Consider the following 21,337-nt stretch of genomic DNA (forward strand, 5'->3'; position numbering starts at 1 on the left):
CACTACTACAGTCAAGGTTTCCATTACCCTAAAAAGTTTTCTCTTAGCCCTTTTGCCATCAATTCAGATTACCAAGTTACCATCACAATCAAGTTAGCATCCATCATCTCATATACTCATTGGTTTTTTGTGTATAATCCACTCTTAGCAAATTTCAGGAGTACAGTGTATTAATTAAATGTAACCACTATACTGTGCCTTAAATCCCCAGAACTTATTCATCTCATAACTGAGAGTTCGTGCCGTTTGATGGACGTCACCTCTTCCCTAGCCCCTGGCAACCAACATTCTACTCTCTGGTTGTATGAATTTGCCTCTTTTAAATCAGTTCGCTTTTTCTAGATTTCCTTTCTTTGTACTTTCATGCAGCTTGGCTCTTTTGAGTTTCATCCATGCTGTTGCATGTATCAGTGGGTTGTCCTTTTGATTGATAATTAGCATTCCATTGTATACATAAGCCACAGGTTGTTTCTCCTTTCACTTAATTTTTATTTCTGTGAATACAAATGATATGGAGCATCTTTTAATATGCTTCTTGAGAATTCATATATTTTCTTTGATGAAGTATCTTAAATCTTTCTATCATTCTTCTTGGCTTGTCTTTTTTACTTTTTAGTGTTAAAGCAATTCTTTATGTGTTGAAAATGAATCCTTTATTGGACAAATATTCTAATCTGTGACTTGTATTTTTCTTTTGGTTTTGTGGAAAGGCTTTTATTACAAATCCCATTTCATTCATATTAATAAATATTGAACTTAGTTTATTTCCCTGTTCTTGTATTTTTCAAGAAATTTGTCTTTGTCATCTGAGTTGGTAAATTTTTCATCTTGAAGTTGGTCACAATACTCTATCTTTTTAAGGTCTACTCTGTTCATGTAGGTTGTGTGAGCTATACATGCACACATGTGCACACGTCTAAACTGCCATTTCAGTGCCTTCAAGGAGAACACGCTAGGATACACACACATTATTACAACGAATGGAGGTCTTTATAATCTTTCAGTAATTCAGGGGAAAAATGGGAAAGAAGACTTGAACATTATCTACCACCTTCATCTAAATGGGGCTTCCCTGATAGCTCAGTTGGTAAAGAATCTGCCTGCAATGCAGGAGACCCCAGTTCGATTCCTCGGTCAGGAAAATCCCCTGGAGAAGGGATAGGCTACCCACTCCAGTATTCTTGGGCTTCCCTTGTAGCTCAGCTGGTAGAGAATCTGCCTGCAGTGTGGGAGACCTGGGTTCAGTCCCTGGGTTGGGAAGATCCTCTGGAGGAGAGAGAGCCTACCCACTCCAGTATTCTGGCCTGGACAATTCCATGGACTATATATAGTCCATGGGGTCGCAAAGAGTCAGACATGACTAAGTGACTTTCACTTACTTCACCTAAATGACATTTATAAAACACATAAACAAGTACCGCAGAATACATGTGCTTTTTAAGTATAAAAGTGATATTCACCAAAACAGACAGTATGATGGAATAGTACAAAAATGCACTCTAATTCAAAGAGAATAAAATCTTAACAGAAAGCATTTTTTGGAAACAGAATTCAGTTATCAGTCAGTCACAATAAGATAAATTTAAAAGTCCCAAATATTGGGAAACATTTCGAAATAACTCATAAGTCAAAGAAGAAATCATGAAATAAAATAGGAAATACTGTGAAGTGAATGGTAATAAAAATACCACATAATATTTGGGATGCAGTTAAAGCATTATTCAGAGAAAATATTTTTAGCATAAATAAAAGGTCTCAAAAATATAAAAGAAAGGTCATAAGTCACTAATAGTCCACCTTTAAGAAGCTGTGGAAATAAAAACAAATCAAGTAGAAAGAAGATAAAAAAGCAGAAATCAGTGAAACAGAAAAGGAACAAATAGAGAAAATCAACAAAACCAAAAGCTCACATGTAGCACTAAAAGATGAATAAAACTAAATAAAATTCTAGAGAGGTGATGACTTTGGAGATAGCACAGTCTGTTTTTAAAGTGCAGGTTTTAAACTGAATTGTTAATTTAGTTCTTGACCAAAGGATCAATAATTGAAGTCTGTGGTATCGTTGGCCTCCTTTTCGTGTCATTGGGAAAGAAGGATTAAAAGATCCAGCTGTAATGCACTCGCCCCTTGATAGAGCTGTAACGTGAGAGACCGTCTCTCATGTACGGAGGGTGTTGCTGCTGTTTTTCTGCCTTGCACAACCATTTTAATCTGAATGGGAAATCTGTCTAGGGACCCAGAGTACAGTAATTAGCAGTCTCTTCAGAGTGTCAGAGCAGAATTACCATTGTAATGGTTTAGCTGCAGGATAAAAGGATTGAATTTGGGTCTTCCTGTCTGCCAAACTAAATGAGTTGCCATGGGAATTTTTAAATGTGAGAGGCGTTTACGTAAAACAATTTGGCGGGTTTGAATAAACTCATAAATTACAGGTTTGAAAGGAACCAGTCCTTGCTTCCTCTTATATAGGCAAGACTGTACAGAAGGCTGATAGCTTCTTACATTCTTCATTGGAATAAGCTGATCCATGCTGCCATGTGGATGGTCCTGTTATTAAGGCTTGTGTTTTCACTAAATACAGCACAGTAAACAAATTTAAGGAAAAATATTTTGTTCCAGATCTCTGGAGAAAAAAGTGAAAATTGTAAACATAAGTTTGTCTTCCTAAGTTAAATATATCTTCAAGTAATGCTATTAAGTGTTTTGTTTTAATAAACATTAATATAAGATTAATTTTTTGCTTAGGGCATATAATAAAGAGGTATCTTTACACTTCTCATATTTGTCACACAAAGATGAACATTTAAAGCTTTTTGGAAATCAGATGAGGTACTCATACTTGTAAATAGGATTATTTAGGTTGCATGTAAATAACTTGCAGAGAGAGCTCTGTCTTTCCCTGTCTCTCCACAGATCTGGGTTTTAGTGTAATGACTTTTTAGTGAGGAAATGTTGCCTTAAACGCCTCAGGTGATGAATATCTCTCTAAGCTTGTTTAACCTCATTCGTCCTCAAGGTATCAGTAATAGTGATAGTTCTTGCATTTGGTGCTTTATATCTGCTCTCCAGAAAAAACATTCAGTGAAATTTAGGTATTTAAAATTTCTAAATGTGAGACTTACTCACACAATGAATACATTCCTCTGGGTGATCGGGGGGCATCTGTTAACATTTTCAAGCCACAAGATTATAGTTTTGTAAGGAAAGGGAAAAATTGGTTGCTGTTAAATAACCTTCGTGGCCTGAAATTGTAGATGCAAGTTACACATGATGATTCTTTAATTCAGATGAGAAAGTATAAAATAAATATTTTTAAAGTATAATAAATGAATTTTATAGTTTAATCTTTACTAATATAAATTGTATTAATATATCAAAGTAGTTATCTGAATCTGATTTTGTGTTTCTGAGATTGTTGTTAAACCTTAATTAAACTAGACCCAACTATAAGTAAGACTTTCCGAAAATCTCATTTAAATGTGGAATACAAAGACCATCATGGAAGTGCTAGAAGTCCTGGAATCACAATGGCATGACATGATACAGGCTGAGTGTAAGGCTCTCTGATGGGAGTCGGTGTATACTTCTTGTTAAATGTGGTGAGAGAGAAAAGTTCTTTCAGGAATTGAAAGGTGCTTTTTTTTTTTTTTTTTTTGCAGAGTGGAACTACTAAATACATTTTAATAGAATTTTACATCAGTTTCCCTGTATGCCCCACCCACAGTGTTAGCTGTGCTGTTTGTTTATTCTGCATTAGACCAGCTACAGGATCATTGTTCCAGCTAGAGTTTTCACAAATAATTAAAGCACTGTATTTTTGGATAGATAGCAGTCTATCAGTTCAGTTGCTCAGTTGTGTCCAGCTCTCTGCGACCCCACGGACTGCAGCACGCCAGGCCTCCCTGTCCATCACCAACTCCCGGAGGTTGCTCAAACTCATGTCCATTGAATCCGTGATGCCATCCAACCGTCTCATCCTCTGTCATCCCCTTCTGCTCCTGCCTTCAATCTTTCCAAGCATCTGGGTCTCTTCCAAGCAGTCAGTTCTTCTCATCAGGTGGCCAAAGTATTGGAGTTTCAGCTTCAGCATCAGTCCTTCCAAAGAATATTCAGGGCTGATTTCCTTTAGGACTGACTGGATCTCCTTGCAGTCCAAGGGACTCTCAAAAGTCTCCTCCAACACCACAGTTTAAGAGCATCAATTCTTCAGCGCTCAGCTTTCTTTATAGTCCAACTGTCACATCCATACATGACTACTGGAGAAACCATAGCTTTGACTAGACAGACCTTTGTTGACAAAGTAATGTCTCTGCTTTTTAATATGCTGTCTAAGTTGGTCATAACTTTTCTTCCAAGGAGTAAGCGTCTTTTAATTTCATGGCTGCAGTAACCATCTGCAGTGATTTTGGAGCCCAGAAAAATAAAGTCTGACACTGTTTCCCCATCTATTTCCCATGAAGTGATGGGACCAGATGCCATGACCTTAGTTTTCTGAATGTTGAGTTTTAAGCCAGCTTTTTCACTCTCTTCTTGCAGTTTCATCAGGAGGCTCTTGAGTAGTTCTTCGCTTTCTGCCATAAGTGTGGTGTTCATCTGCATAACTGAAGTTATTGATATTTCTCCTGACAGTCTTGATTCCAGCTTGTGCTTCATCTAGTCCAGCATTTCTCATGATGTACTCTGCATAGAAGTTAAATAAACAGGGTGACAACATACCTCCATGACGTACTCCTTTTCCTAATTTAGAACCAATGTGTTGTTGCATATCCAGTTCTAACTGTTGCTTCTTGACCTGCATACAGATTTCTCAGGAGGCAGGTCATACAGTCCATACATGCAGATTAAATTAAGAAAGCATGACAAAGTGTAGATTTTAAGACTTCAGTCACTGTCACTGAGGTCTCTTTAATCCCCATCCAGCCTTAATGTTGTCTGGCACTGGGGTCAGGTTTTTTTAAACAGAGGAGCTTTTCCTCAGACTTGAAGCTTCACTTTTAATGAAGCTTCTAGGTGATAATAAAATGTGTCTTATGTACAAGGTCTCATAAATAAAGACTGAAGAAACACCCTCCTTTTTATTCTTAGAAGGATTTGTTGAGGGATAGCTTTTCTAAGTACAGATTCTGTGGGAGTTGACTGTTTAGATAGCTTGTAACTTTTAAAACAAGGGATTCTAGGCTTAGAGTAATAGGGCAGTGTATGTTTACTCTCTAGGAAATATTTTTACAGTTTATATAGGAAGTCCTTCCATTTTAATCTCTTGTTCCATACATCCCTCAGAATTTGCCTGTTGAATCTCCTATGTAACGTTTTACACTTGCTTGAGCCCACTTATTTTTAAATTTTAATGTTTTTATTCCATAATTAAATATGCCACTCACTGGCTGGGATAATGCATTTTAGTTTTGTTATCTGTTTCCCTATTAAATGTATGATACTCTACACAGATCTCTAAAACTAATATAAAATATATTTTATTAAAGAATTTAAATTATTTAATAGAAAAATAGGTGAGTAATGTCTCAGTATGTCTTTAGTTCAATTATTTTCATACATCCCTTTAATTTGTTTGCATGCCCTTCTGATGGTTGGTAAGTAGCATCATGTTCCTTTTATATAGGTGAAGCGTTTGTAATCCATTCACTCTGTACTAATGTACACTGAAATTGAATTGGCAAAAATGTTAAGAAAACCAAACACCCTGTATTTTATTTAATTGCTCCTTATTTTTTTGATCCTTACAGTCAATTTTTCTTGACAACATTTCAAATGTCTTAGAATTACAGTATTTATAAGTAAAATTCAGGTAGCTACCATTGAGAGATTTAAGAAGTATATTAATGATTCAGTCATAGCTCATGGCTTGAATTGCCTTCTGTATTTTTGATAACTGAATTTTGAAAATTTAATTTCAAAAGTGATACTTTTTAACAACAAGATTTCTCCTTTATGGGAATTTCTCTGAAGCCTATATTTATACTGCAGGGTTATGTAAGTGGATGTGTTTTGTCTATTATTTTCTTAATTTTTAATGCCTTTGTGGAAAAAATAATCTGTAATATACATTAAAATCATTTAAGTATATTAAAATCAAATATAAATTAAACTGACATAGCATGTTTTTTAATTAAACATCTTTATGAATATAGTATCTTCAAATAAGTTAGCAGATTTGTGAATTCACTTACATTGTGATACTGTTTTATGAATTCTGTGAGTGATGACAGTATGCTCTGTTTAAATAAAATTCCTTGATTATTGAATTTAGCACCTGTGGAATTACAACATACTTGTTATAATTTTTTTATATTAAAAGACTCGGTGACTGTCAGAAGCGATTCATTTCACAAACTTATATTGAGAAACTGCTATTTACCAGGCTCAAGACCAGAAAGGTTTAGATTTAGTAATATACATGAGAACAGGACAGAACTAATTAGTTTACCAGTTACCTTTTTGATCACTCAATAGTTCTCAGAAATGTCATGCTCTCACTAAAAGTGAATACTTTTTCAGAGTGATCTCTCCAGTTTATTCTTGGGCAGTCTCATCAGTAACTGTGTCTCCGAGGACCACTGCCATGGTGATTGTTTTTTATTATGCTTTTGATCTTCAACTCCGGATCACCAGTGTTTTCAACACCTCCCTGTGGATGACGTCTTGGCATCTCAAACATAATGTGTCCAGACCTAAAATCACATCATTCCCGGTCCTCCTCACACAGTGATTGCTCCATTGTGTTCTCTGTGGATGGCATCAGTTGCCTGGAAGTCAGATGTCCTTCATTTCCCCTCTGCTTACCTGCAGACCCCCTCCTTCCCGTCTGCTTTATCACCAGGTTCTGATCCTGTCTCTTAATAGCACATGACTCTTAGCTTCTCTGCTTTTTCTCCTGGGCTAGATCTCTGGTACTCCCTCAAGTTGCAGCTGAGTTCCCTCTCCCATACCTCTGTGTGACCATGTACACTGGAAAAGCCTGTTTAGGACACTGTTTAGGAAGATGTGTGCATCTTCTGGCATGAAGTGGGGAGTAAATAAATGCAATTCATCTTCATGTTATTTATCCAAAAGAAATAATCCCCAGTCAGGAGAGCAGTTTATAACAGTGTTCTTTATAAAACAGGTTAATGTTGAGCCGTGGGGAACTGTTCAGTCCCACCTGACACACGTACGGTTGGTTTTATCCTCTGACCCTCTCTCACTCCTATTTTTAACCCTCCATCCCCACTGGAATTAGCTCAGTTCAGACATCATTATGTGTTGCTTGGATTAGGAACCTATAATTGCCTCTTAATCTTTATGATCTTGCTGTATTTTTCCAAATATTCTCCTTACTGAAGCTAAAGTGATGCTTCTAAAATAGAAACCTAATCATGACTCTCCTTAGGTTAAAACACTTGAATGACTTCTAATTATTCCAAGGAGTACGTCCAATTGCTTGAGCATGACTTGCAAACTGTTATTAACCTTACCAGCTTCATTATTTATTTCATACTCTTGATTCTAAATTTTTGAACATGTTCTTTTTTTCAGAACCAACTTCATTCTTCCTCCTCTTTAACTCTTTAACTCTTACTCATCCTTTGAGTCTCACATTGTGTATTGATGCCCCAAAGCCTTCCCTCCCCTGTTCATCACCAACCCAAATTTAGTTCAACACTCTTGCACTGTGTTTCTGGAAAGTCCTTATTGTCACTTTGTTTTAATTGCTTAATTTTATGTTTCCGGCTCCTTTCCCGACTCCTCCAACCCCACCCCCACCACCAGTTTTCTCGAGGGCAAACTATTTGTTAGGTAAGAACTATCCAAGAGATAGTGTTTCAGTAAACATTTATGTAACGAATATAATTTTATTTTAGAATTTCAGGAACTATAATATAAAAATTTTTGGTGGAATATTTCATAAAAATAGTAGGATATAAAATTGAATAGCAAATATGAAAGGAAAAATTCCATTCATAGTGAAACCTACATAGGAATAATGATGTTTTCATATAGTAGTAGATTATGGATAATTTTAAATTATAATTTTAAAGCAATATAGAAGCACCTAGATTTTGTTTGAGTTTTTGCAACTCCATGGGCCGTAGCCTGCCAGGCTCCTTTGTCCATGGAATTCTCCAGGCAGGAATACTGGAGTGGATTGTTGTTCCCTTCTCCAGGGGATCTTCCTGACCCAGGGATCGAACCCAGGTCTGCTGCATTGCAGGCAGATTCTTTACTGCAGAGCCACCAGGGAAGCCCAAATTTGAAAAGACAATAATACTTGAGTCAATTTGTTCCTAAGTCTCGATCATTTCAGTGTTTTCTGCATACAGTTCTTGGGCATATCCTAGTAAATAATGATCCTGCTTAAGATATTACTGTTTTTGCCTTCCTTGGTGGAACATCATTGGTACTTTTTTCAAAATAAATCAGTTTAGTGTGTATGGAAAGCAATCTATGAGGCAGATGGATGCCTTTCTTCCCTTGTTGTTTTTGTTTTGTTTTGCTTTTGTATGCTCCATGAGGCATGTAGGATCTTAGTTCCCAGACCAGGAATGGAACTTGTGCCCCCTGCAATGGAAGCACAGAGTCCTGACCACCAGACTGGGAGGGAAGTTGGTGCCCCCCTTCCTTGATAAACTCATCAGGTATCATAGGGAATTCCTTGGCAACCTGAGCAGACCTGTTCCCTTCCAGGTCTCCTGTTGATACTACAGTACAGTTCAGTCACTCAGTCATATCCTACTCTTTGCTACCCCATGGATTGCAGCAACGCCAGGTTTCCCTGTCCATCACCAACTCCCGGAGCTTGCTCAGACTCATGTCCATTGAGTCAGTGATGCCATCCAACCATCTCATTCTCTGTCGTCCCCTTCTCCCGCCTTCAGTCTTTCCCAGCGTCAAGGTCTTTTCCAGTGAGTCAGTTCTTCACATCAGGTGGCCAAAGTATTGGAGTTTCAGCTTCAGCATCCGTCCTTCCAGTGAATATTCAGGCTGATTTCCTTTAGGATTAACTGGTTTGATCTCCTTGCAGTCCAGGGGACTCTGAAGAGTCTTCTCGGTATGTACGATTTAAACATTCATCCAAGCCTTGGGGCTTCCCAGATGCTGATAGTGATAGAGAATCCACCTGCCAGTGCAGCAGATGCACGAGATGCAGGTTCGATCTCTGAGGTGGGAAGATTCCCTGGAGTAGGAAATGTTAGCCCACTCCGTATTCTTGTCTGGAAAATTCCATGGACAGAGGAGCCAGGCAGGCTGCAGTTCCTGGGGTCACAGAGAGTCGGACAGGACTGAGCGACTGACAGCATCAGGTCACAGCACACAGCTGTCATCTGCAACTTACAGGAAGATCTGTGCTCTTTGAAGAAAATAACTCCTGGGTTCTTATAACGCTTTTCAGCATTTATCATTTTTTTCCACTACTTTCCAGTTTTGTTTCTGTTAGTAATTTTGTGTTACTAATTTATGGGTTCATTATTGGATATGGTGTGATTCTTACTATTCATAAAACACCTTAGAATAGCAGCCAAGCCCAAAATGGAAGAGCCCAAACCCAAAATGACTGTGCATAATCAGCTTGCTTAAGCAGAGTGGATTTATTGTTGTTCAATCACTAAGTCGTGTCCAACTCTTTGTGACCCCTTGGACCACAGCATGCTAGACTTCCCTGTCCTTCACCATCTCTTAGAGTTTGCTCAACTTGTGTCTGTTGTATCAACGATGCCATCCAAACATCTCATCCTGTCACCCTCTTCTCCTTTACCTTCAATCTTTTGCAGCATCAGAGTCTTTTCCAGTGAGTTGGCTCTTTGCATTAGATGGCCAAACTGTTGGAGCTTCAGCTTCAGCATCAATCTTTCCAATGAATATTAAGGGTTCATTTCCTTTAGGGTTGACTGATTTAATCTCATGCTGTCCAAGGGACTCTCCAACACTGCAGTTCTTCAGCAGTAGCCCTTATTTATGGTCCAGCTCTGTACATGACAATGACTGTAGCCATGAAGTCAAGACACTTGCTCCTTGAAAGAAAAGCTATGACCAACCTAGACAGCATATTAAAAAGCAGAGATGTAACTTTGCCAACAAAGGTCTGTCTAGTCAAAGCTGTGGTTTTTCCAGTATGTACGGATGTGAGAGTTGGACCCTTAAGAAAGCTGAGCATGGAAAAATTGATGCTTTTGAATTGTGGTGTTGGAGAAGACTCTTGAGAGTCCTTTGGACTGCAGGGTAATCAAAACCAGTCCATCCTAAAGGAAATGAGTCCTGGTATTCGTCGGAAGGACAAATGCTGATGCTGAAGCTCCACTGATGCTAAGAACTGACTCATTGGGAAAGACCCTGATGCTGGGAAAGATTGAAGGCAGGAGGAGAAGGGGATGACAGAGGATGAGATGGTTGGATGGCATCACTGACTGGATGGACATGAGTTTGAGGAAGCTCCAGGAGTTGGTGATGGACAGGGAGGCCTGGTGTGCTACAGTCTATGGGGTCACAAAGAGTTGGACGCAACTGAACTGAACCGTACATGACTACTAAAAAAACCATAGCTTTGATTATATAGACCTTTGTCGTCACAGTGATGTCTCTGCTTTTTAACATGCTGTCTAGGTTTGTCATCACTTTTCTTCCAAGGAGCAAGCACCTTTTAATTTCATGGCTGCAGTCACCATCCTCAGTGATTTTGGAGCCCAAGTGACTAAAATCTGTCACTGTTTCCACTTTTTCCCCATCTGTTTGCCCTTAAGCAATGGGACCAGATGCCATGATCTTAGTTTTATGAATGTTGAGTTTTAAGCCAGCTTTTCACTCTCCTGTTTTCACCTTCATTAGGAGGCTGTTTAGTTCCTCTTTGCTTTCTGCCACTAGAATGGTTATCAGCTGCATATCTGAAGTGGTTGATATCTCCTGGCAATCTTCATCCAGCCCGGCATTTCACATGATGTACTCTGCATATAAGTTGAATAAACAGGGTGACAGTATGCAGCCTTGATAAACTCCTTTCTCAGTTTTGAACCAATTTGTTTTTCCATGTCCTGTCCTAACTGTTACTTTTTTGACCTGCATACAGGTTTCTCAGGAGACAGGTGAGGTGGTCTAGTATTACCATCTCTGTAAGAATTTTCCAGTTTGTTGTGATCCACACAAAGGCTTTCATGTAGTCAATGAAGCTGAAGTAGATGTTTCTCTAGAATCCCTTGATTTTTCCTGATTTATCTCATGCCTACTTTAAAATGAGGTTTTTAGATTGCTTTATAAGTTTCCACTTAGGAGTAGAGTATTTGCAAATTACTTCAGAAGTGAAATATTTTTCATTCCCAGAGGAATGTGTTGTTTCCAAGTTTTTATTTTTTATTATTTGAATCTTCAGGTGTGACTAAAGCAAACCCTGCTTCCTCGCTTTCGTTGGATGGCTGAGTGTAAGAAGTATTTTACACTCAGAGTAAGAGTGCTTTATCTACATAGTTCTTATCTTTTGTTTAATTTTACCCTAAAGTGCAGCCAGTGAAAGAGATAACAGCTGTCTTACATACCTTTAATTAAGTAATTAAGAGGATTAAGCCAGATAACAAAGGTTAAATTCTCTGTAAACACTTAAAATAGAAAAGGTTACTCAAATTTCAGGGGAAACAAATCTTCAAAAAATGAACTAACTATTCTTTTCTGACCAAGGAAAACTGTTCAGTGTCTCCATGATCTGAAACAGTTACAGTGCACACGGCGCCCTGATCTGCCCGCCTGTGCTGCTGTCGTGCCCCTGGGAGGTCAGGCGGCCGCCTGGCGTTTGAGGAGACTCACCGTCTCTCTGCTGTCCTGCTCTGCTTTCCTCTGGCCTTGAGTTCGCTCAGAGTTCTAGTCAACTGTGTGTAATGAAGGTGTACCTTATGAAGCAACAAAGGAAAAACGTTAAGGTGGGAATCAACCAAAATTAAGGACCTCACCGTAATGACTATATCCAGAAGTGCTCAGTGTTTTGAATATAAGGGAACTGGTAGTGGTGACCTCAGGTTGCTCTAAGGACCATGTGGCTTTCTGCATCTGCTCTCATTGAGGTCATTAGACTCTGCTTGGTAACTCAGAAATAGGATGAATATCTCCTAGTAAAAAATGGGTTACTTGAAAGAATTCCTGTAGATGATTAAAACTGAGTGGCAGGTTTTGTCACCGTACCGCTGTGTGTATTGTAAGCAGTCTGTAGCCATCGTTGGATCCTTACAGAGGTTTGTGATCCTTGCCCACGCTGTCCACCTGGTCTCCATTACACTCTTGTGTTAGCTTCTGTCACAGAATAGTGTTTCCCGCTTCTTCTGTATACCTCTCACAACAAACAGGTTTTCAGAGCACGGTTTTCAGGTTCCCACTCCTTGCCTTCTGCTATCGAATGAGGCTCTCCTAAGCTCACAGTTTGCAGCCATCCTTCTACAGCACCGACCATATAGTTTGATAAAGTCCACCTAAAATACAGTCAATTTAGGGTTTGGGTTTTTTTTTTTTTTTTTTTCCTATAAAGGTGTGGCTCTACTGATACTAGTATGCTGCCTGAGTTTCGGGTCATAGAAATCTTTCAAAAGGTTGTCATTTATGTTAAGCTTACTATAAAAAGTAATATTTCAAATTATACAGTATTTGATATAGAAAGGAATAAGTGCTTTCTAATGAGACCTGGCTCTTCTGAGGTTGTCAGAACTTTTAGATGAATCTATAGCTTGTCAAAAAAAAGACAATGTATTATCCCAAAAGTATTTGTTAGTCTTATATAATAGTTTATGGAGCTTTGTGTATATGTCTTTGACAGTGAGTGTTTGAGTGCTTTAAGCCTTAAAATGAAATAAAATGCCTCATGCTCTCTCAGTGTCTTACTTTGCTTTATCAGTGTTAAGTTGTTGCTGCTAAACCAGGGATTGTGCTTAAATGGGAGAATGTGTAATAAATGGGAAATAGTGAAATATATGCTAGGGTTTTTCCCCCCTTAACTGTGTCTCTAACATTCTGACCCACAAATTTTTCAGAGGAACAGTCTTTTTTTGCCCTTATTTGAACTAAGGGCTTGCTTTGTAAAAGACAATCAGGCTGTATTACCCAGGCGAACTCTTTCTGATACTGAGTTTCTGTTACGATTCTGGAAATCCCTCTAATGTGCTTCAGTTCGTGAACATCATTCTTTTGGTGTGTTGGGCTGGTTAGCAGAGTATCTGCATCCTAGCAGGTACTCAGTTGCCTCTGTTAACTGAACACTGCGAGAAGGAAGGACATGGAATTAGCGAGCCTTAAAATAATCTAAAGAAATAGCAGATCATCTGCTTAAATTTTTGACACAAAATAAAGTTGGTGACATAAAAAGGAAAGGAAGCTGATGTGACCACAAGTATCAGACGGGGAAATTCAGGTTCTGTGAAGTAGTGCTGCAGAGCCTCCTCTTCAATCAGGAAAACAGAGACCACACTAGGTCTTCCAACAGAGAGGATAAAGTAATTTGTTAAATGGGTGTTGAAGACTAAAACAGGAGAGAGGAGACGGAGTGTAATACAGTTTTAGGAGCTCTAGGAATTGACTATTATCCCAGGACTGGGAGATAAAAGAGAGAGAATGGTGCTGTCATCGCCATATTACCATCACAGAAGTGGAGAGAGTTCTGTGCAGAGGCAGGATCTCTGACAGAGCTGCGCCTTAGCTGACACAGAAGCTCAGCAGCTCACAAAAGTGCGCACACTGGTTGTGCCTGAGGGGTGGGGCTACTCCTTGAGGCTGATTCTACAATTGCTGGGGAAGAACCCCGGAGCCTGGGCGGAGCTGCCCTGACGAGGTGCACGGCTGAGAGCAGCAGGCACAGGAGGGGCGCCCCTTCTGCCCTCAGCCAGCACTTCGGTCTCCCTTCGATGCCGCTTGGTGTGTCTTATTTGTGGGCGCCTAACTCACCAGCTGGCCTGGAAGACAGAACTATGTAGAGTCCTAAACCCAGCCTTTGGAAGCGTATAGCAGGCCAGCTTGAAATTTAATAGTTTCTATATCATCTTGGAGAAAAATACTGTGAAAATGGAGTGGGAGGTAATTTTTCTGCTAGCTCTTTATATGCTAAGTTAGGAAGTAGACCTCAGATTTGTATTAGCCATCTCCTTGGCATCTCCACTGGGGTGTTTAAGCATTTCAAGCTTCGTATTTCCAAACAGAACTTTTGATCCATATCCCTTCGCCTTTAAACCTGAATGTCATTCTTCAACGTCGCCTTTTCCCTCCTCCACTGTGTCCAGTCAGTCATCGAGTCCTGTCGGTTTAACTCACTTCTCTGTCAGGGTTGGTACCTGCCCCCAGCCCCCCCCCACCGCCCAGTTCTTCTGTCCCCTGGACTGGGTTAAAGCTGACGGCTGGGTCTCTAATCATACTTGAGCCCCAAACCGTCCATTCACAAAATACCAAAGCAAGCCTTTCAGGCCCTGGTACGTCACTGCCCTGTGTAAAGCCCTCTATTTAAATATAAGTTAGGTTCTTCGTCAGACTTTTTAGCTGACAGAAGCAGATGCAGGTAATGATTGGTATTAGTTCTTTATAAACTTTGTCACTCGTTCTCTTTATTACTTGTTCAGCCCTGTTCTCCTAGTGAATAAAGTTAATGTACTTTTTATTTAATGCTTGGAAAACCTTTTCTACTCATTATTTCAAATTTATAGAAAAGAATCAATTTTTAAAAATGTATTGAGAAGGTTCATATTTGTGAGGCATTGCAGGCTAAAAGAAGACTGGTTTATTGGCTGTTCGTTGATTCACAGCTACAAGTCATGAGATTTCCTAAAAAAAAAATGAAAAAACAGAAGAGATACCTTTTTCTTCATGGCTGTATGTGATTGATTACCCCAAAAGGAGTAGCATGAATTTAGAAATGTTTAGGAAAGGCTGAACTCTGGAGAGGCCAGTGATCTGCCTGGGCTGCAAGAAGAGGCACGCAGCATGCTTCTGGACCAGGCCTCCTCTCGCTTAGAGGCGGAAAAGCTCGGAGTATATTCCAGGAGACAGTGGACAGACGATTTCTACCAGTGCAAAACATTTGCAGAAAGGCCTGCCTTTAGAAGTTACTCAGCGCCTTGAATGCTAAGCTAGAAAGTTCAGGCTTTTATTACAGGCAGTAGTTCAAATTATTGGGCTAGTTGACATTTCAGTTGGAAATATTCATATATTTGTTTTAGCTCTCTGTTGTAATTAATTACATTACGTTCATTTTTCTTATGTGAATTCTTTGATGAATTCAAAAGATACTTCCACTTGAAGTCACCATAAATTACATTGCAGAAGGTATAATGAGGACTTTGGATCAGATACTCTGGTTGAAAGCCATTTTGGCATTGTGACATTTGGTAAGCTACCTAACCTTTCTGAGCTTTGGGGATAATGAAGTACCAGTGCCATAGATCTGTTATGAAACATAAATGCTTAGATGATGAGGATTTAATATCTAATTCTAATAAGGTAGAATAGTGTATAAATTGTTCTATTTTAAAATGTTACTCTGATCTAATACTAACCATGAACTATTTCTAGCACTTTAACACAGCTGTTATATATAGCTGATAACATAGCTGTATGTTAAGTAATATATGCATAAGTTATATATATTTGTATAGACCCATAATTTGTCATCCTTAATTGCAGAACCCAAAAAGTTCAGAGAAGTATGTTTATAGTCTGTTTTTATCCCACTGAGTTCAAGTAATCTTTATATAATGTCTTCCATGCAAAATACATTTACCCCATGACCCAGCAATTCCACTTCTAGGTAATTATCCAGGAGAATTGAAAACTTAGGTTTACCCAAAAAAGCCTTGTATAAGAATTTTCATAGCAGCTTTATTCACTGTACCCCCAAAACTAGAGTACCCAAATATCCAGTCATGTCTTGAGACACAGAGCATCATGTTCTGTGAGTGCAGAGTGGGTGGGAGTGCTGAGGATGCAAGAGAGGCTGATTCTGCACTGTTGTGCCAGGAGACGTTGGGGTGGCCTGCCCCCCGTGACGTGACGTGACGCAGTGTATACCGTGATTTGTCCCTTGTGTCAGCGGCCTCCGGTGACTGTCACCAGGGTGCGCGTCGCTGACACTACCCAGTGCACGTGGGGCTGCATGGGTTCTTATCCTCCTCTGCTGACGTCCCTAGATGGATTTTTTTGTTTCCTACACCCTGCGAATTGTGCCTGCACATGCCCTACACATGCACACATGTATTTCTTCCATCATCTTTTTCTTTGTCTTTCTCCCAAGTTTGACACTGCATCACCAGCTAATGAGTATGGTTATACTGTTACCCAAAAGAAACTGTTCAGTGAAAACATATGTTCAAGCACCTCTTCTTTGTACAGCGCTGTGTGTGAGGCATTTTGACTCTTCATTTCTTTCATCTTTATTTCTGCTTAATTTTCAGACATTTTCAAATATGTAGCACTTTTTCACTCTGAAAGATGACTGAAGGTATACTTAACTGTCTTTCTTTCTATTTAAATAAGGTATAGTTTATCTACTTCTTTTAGTATTCTGTTGCTGTTGTTCAGTCACTCAGTTATGTCCCACTCTTTGCGACCCCATACCAGGCTTCCCTGTCCATCACCAACTCCTGGAGCTTGCTCATAGTCATGTCCATTGAGTCATGTCCCTCCAACCATCTCATCCTCTGTCACCCCCTTCTCCTCCTGCCCTCAATCTTTCCCAGGGTCTTTTCCAGTGAGTTGGCTCTTCATATCAGGGTCTAAAGTATTGGAGCTTCAGCTTCAGCATCACTCCTTCCATTGAATATTCAAGGTTTACTTCCGTTAGGATGGACTGGTTTGGTCTCCTTGCTGTCCGGGGGGCTCTCAACAGTCTTCTCCAGCACCACAGTTTGAAAGCATCAATTCTTTGACACTCACTCTTCTTAATGGTCCAACTCTCATATCTGTACATGCCTACTGGAAAAATCATAGCTTTGGCTGTATAGACCTTTGTTGGCAAAGTGAAGTCTCTGCTTTTGAATACACTGTCTAGATTTACCATAGCTTTTCTTCCAAGGAGCGAGTGTCTTTTAATTAGGTTTAAATTGGAAACAAGTTTTAATTTTCAGTATTGTTAGCTTTCAGTGGACAATTTAAAGGAGTTTTATCATAGTATATTTCTAATTCTTCTCTTCCAGTGATAATGCTTACTATTTTTCTTTAGCACGTAATTGTTGTATCTTTCAAGTAAATCATATTACTACTTTTTTTTATCTGTTCACCTTCATAGGAATCAGGAAGAGTAGTTCCACAGAGTGCAAGTGTCTTCTTCACTTTCTATAATTGCAAGTAGGTTTCTGAAAAGTCATCAGTGGCACACTAAACGTTGTTCATGCTGTTTTCACTTATCTTAAGAAACGTTTTTTGTAGTTTGTTAAAAGTCCCCTTAGCAGTTCTTTTTGTTACAAATTATGGTACCCTATTTGCTGTTACAGTGCCAGGGAAGAGTTTTGTATAATAGGAAAGGGCTGAGAAGCTTGTTACCTGCTCCTTTCTTGACTCAAGAAGGACCAACGTTACATCAGAAAAACGTATCATTGGGTTTCTTTCATTTTAAAATGTTAAGTCCTGGGAGTATAATGTGTAAAATATGTGAGCAGCACATAGTTCTGTTTCTACCACTTCTTCATGGGTGAACCTCATTTTTCTGTGGCTTAAGTTCATTCTGTAAGATTTAAACATTTGAGATTTCTAAATAAAGTTAAAGATATCTCATAGTGATCATTTAAAAATAACTCCTAGCAAATGACTTGGGGAGATGAGGTGGACCAGGAAGATAGGCAGTGATAAATGAGATCTAGGCTTCGCACTCAGGGAGCTTGCTCGTTTCTTGGTAGTTGTGGTATACAACAAACTTTAACTCAAAGCAGAAACATATGCTCTAGGGGTGACCCTCTAAGAAGGTAGCATTTAGATTGAAGTCTGCAAGGATAAAGTAGGATTTGAGAAGAGGGATGAGGGGTAGCGTGGAGTGCAGAGAAGCAGTCAAGATGGAGGCAATAGGAGGAGGCACAGAGATGAATAACAGGAAGTGATTTGGTTTGATTTATGCTATAAGATAACAGATAGTAGGAGATTCATTGATTTAACTTGAGAAGATTTTTGGGATCAGACCAAAAGTAGCTTAAATGTATTATTATTATTTTTTTTTTTAGCTAGTAAGAGACTACAAGGGTTTTAAGACATGAGCCTGTCAAGAAACATTAAGATGGAAGTTGTGATTTGGGCAGTTAACTGGCCATTAGGCATAGATTGATTGGAGAACAGATACTCTTAACACATTATAGTAGTTGTGGTAATAAACCAATAATGCCAAGACAAGAGTGACAGCAGTAAATGAGGAGGGTGGGGCAAGGCCAGGGTTAAGGAAATGGCCGAACAGTTTGATGTCAGAGACATCCCTGGTTTTTGCCTGGTGTATACTTGTTAATATTAGTAGTGCTGCTTTTCGCTGTGAAGTTTTACATGGCTTGGACAGTGTATCAGATGATCTTAAAGACTGATTTGCTTTAGAATTGATAGCATTTGCTAATTGAGGGGAGAAAGGGATTTTGGGATAAGAAACCAGAATGTAGACCAGATTTTTAGAAATTCTTATGTTTATGATTTTGTTAAATTTTCCTCTTTGGGAGAATTAAAATTTCCTTACCTGAATACCACAGTTGAATCCCAGTTTATTTTTGTTTTTTGTCTTTTAATGAAAATTTAGACTCTTTAAAATGGTAGATACTGTAGAGACTATACTATATTTAATTTACCTAACATTTTCATTGATTCCATTTAAAAGTAAAACTTTTTAAGTGATTGTTAATACGTCAGTGTAGCTTACATAGTGAAGTCACTCAGTCGTGTCCGACTCTTTGTGACCCCATGGACTCTAGCCTACCAGGCTCCTCCGTCCATGGGAGTCTCCAGGCAAGAATACTGGAATGGGTTGCCATTTCCTTCTCCAGGGTATCTGCCTGACCCAGGCATCGAACCCAGGTCTCCCGCATTGCAGGCAGATGCTTTAACCTCTGAGCCACCAGGGAAGCCTACGTAAGAAGAGTCCAAATAGAAACGGAGCTGGTGGCAGTTGAGAGCATCTTGTGTGTGAATGTCCCATTGCTGAGTGGGCTTCAGCATGCAGCACCTTTTGTTTCCCCTGGAGAGGGAAACGGCACCCACTCCAGCGTTCTTGCCTGGGGGATCCCACGGACGGGGGAGCCTGGTGGGCGACAGTCCATGGGGTCGCAAAGAGTTGGACATGACTGAGTGACTGAGCACTCACTCACTCACCTTTTGTGTCCTGGATCTTTTTTCCCTGGTTGAAACCAGTGGCTGTAGTGACGTGACACCTGTTCTAAGGTTTTTGCACAGATACGGCTGTAATGTGTACGGACCGTTTCAGGTGCTTAGTGCTCTTGTCTTCTCTACGTATAGGCAGAGGGAGAAGACAGCCTGAAGAAGATGCAGCTGATGGAGCTTGCGATTCTCAACGGCACCTACAGAGATGCCAACATTAAATCACGTAAGACCAGAGCGTACAGCTGTCTCAGCTGTTTTGTCCGCAGACCCCTCTTCTTTTGGCAGCACAATACACGAACAGTTAAAGTGAAGAGTTGAAACAATTGTCACTTGATATGGGGCTCACTGTTCCATTTTTATACTGTTTTCAAGAATGAGGGCACTCTTGATTTTATTTTACACCAGCATGCCTAAGTTTTGAGTTCATAAGCTTTTTCTTTTATTCTTTTGTTGAAATTTCAGCTTCTGAATTCAAGAGTTTCAAAAAAAGTTTTGTTAACTACAGATTTAAGACTTCTAGTTTATTTTGTTACATTTATGCAAAGGAGAAGTGTTTTCTAAAAACTAAAAGCTAATTTGGAATATATATGAATGCAGTGATTCTTCTGTTGAATTCTGTTCTTTCACCTCGCTTGCATGGTTTTCCTCCAGTATTTTTTTTCTCTATTGATTTCATACATGAGTTCACAGAGAGCAGTAGATGATACTATTTTTAATCCTGCTTTCCCCTTAATGTGTATTGTGCATGCTTTCGTAAACTTAGAAGATTGCTTTTTTATATTTAAAATGAAATAATGCGAAATTTATATTTTGAGACTGTCTAAGTTTTATTCATCATTCATATGAACATAATATCATTTAAATTACAGGTATAGAATTTTAAAGACATAGCCAGCTTTCCAAAATATAGACACCCTAGTGTGTTTAGAGTGATTACTTTTTTATAAATGGTTGGCTTTAATTTACTCATGAAAAAGAGTATATCATTAATAGTCATGTGTTTAGGAATGTGACTTTTTTATATTTTCTATGAAGAAGTTAATCACTACAAGTGCAGGAAATTAATAACTATTGGTTATTTTGGCTAAGTTAATACAATGAAAATTATTCTTTCCTTCATTTGAAACTGAAGCTACTCTTTAGAAATATACTAAAACTGTTATTTCTGTGGACTCCAATTACAGAGTGTTTTTAACATCTTTTAATGCAAGTGTTTTCTTGTGCTTCTGCATGTACCTTTATCATGAGATCTTAAAAATATAGACATACCAAATACATGAAGTAAATATAACCTATTTAATGGTCTCATTCTTCCCCCCTCCCCCCAGTGGCTTTTTAAATTTTGCACATTTATTCTTAATCACATTGGGAAAGGGGAAGCTGTTTTGCATTTGATTGGTGTGCTTTGGCATTTTTGTGTGATCAGCGCATGTACTAATGATTTCCTTTTATTTTTCTTCTTTTCTGCTTTTTCCTTTTCCTCCTTCCCTCTCATTTTCCGTGTTTTACACTGCTGTCTCTGTACTTCCTTCTAAATTTCTTTGCTTACTGTAGCAGCCCTTGCCTTTTCTCTTGCAGCGACGGCCCAGGCTGCTCCGAGGATTATCACTGGGCCCGCGCCCGTGCTCCCACCAGCTGCCCTGCGCACTCCAACGCCGGCTGGCCCTACCATAATGCCTTTGATCAGACAGATACAGACCGCTGTCATGCCAAACGGAACTCCTCACCCTACTGCTGCAATAGTTCCTCCAGGGCCCGAGGCGGGGTTAATCTACACACCCTACGAATACCCCTACACGTTGGCACCAGCTACATCAATCCTTGAGTATCCTATTGAACCTAGTGGTGTATTAGGTAAGTTGTTCTCCCTGTATGGTTAACAGCATTTTTCTTCATCACTTTTGCTACCCCAGACTTTGAAATGATATATCCATTTTAGAGAGGCAAGACAAGCTTCCACTGGAAAGACTAAAAATTATTTCAGCCTCTTAAAAGTTCCCCCTTTAACTAATTGTACCTGAAATTTATTCAGATGCACTTTGGTGACTGACGG

At 39.2% G+C, this 21,337-nt stretch overlaps 1 protein-coding gene across 12 annotated transcripts in view; it reads left to right on the forward strand.

The window, feature by feature from the left end:
• QKI (QKI, KH domain containing RNA binding) overlaps window positions 1–21,337 on the forward strand; it is a 160,278-nt gene that overhangs the window by 126,453 nt on the left and 12,488 nt on the right. For 8 of the 12 annotated variants that reach the window (XM_027552005.1, XM_027552010.1, XM_027552011.1 and 5 more), the window contains 2 exons: window positions 19,420–19,507; window positions 20,839–21,138. In XM_027552005.1, coding sequence (XP_027407806.1) covers window positions 19,420–19,507; window positions 20,839–21,138 — 388 coding nt within the window. The remainder of the gene's footprint in view (window positions 1–19,419; window positions 19,508–20,838; window positions 21,139–21,337) is intronic. The other 4 variants (XM_027552006.1, XM_027552007.1, XM_027552000.1 and 1 more) reach the window with 1 other exon arrangement.

Source organism: Bos indicus x Bos taurus, chromosome 9, assembly GCF_003369695.1.
Source record: "Bos indicus x Bos taurus breed Angus x Brahman F1 hybrid chromosome 9, Bos_hybrid_MaternalHap_v2.0, whole genome shotgun sequence".
NCBI classification, from domain to species: Eukaryota; Metazoa; Chordata; class Mammalia; order Artiodactyla; family Bovidae; genus Bos; species Bos indicus x Bos taurus.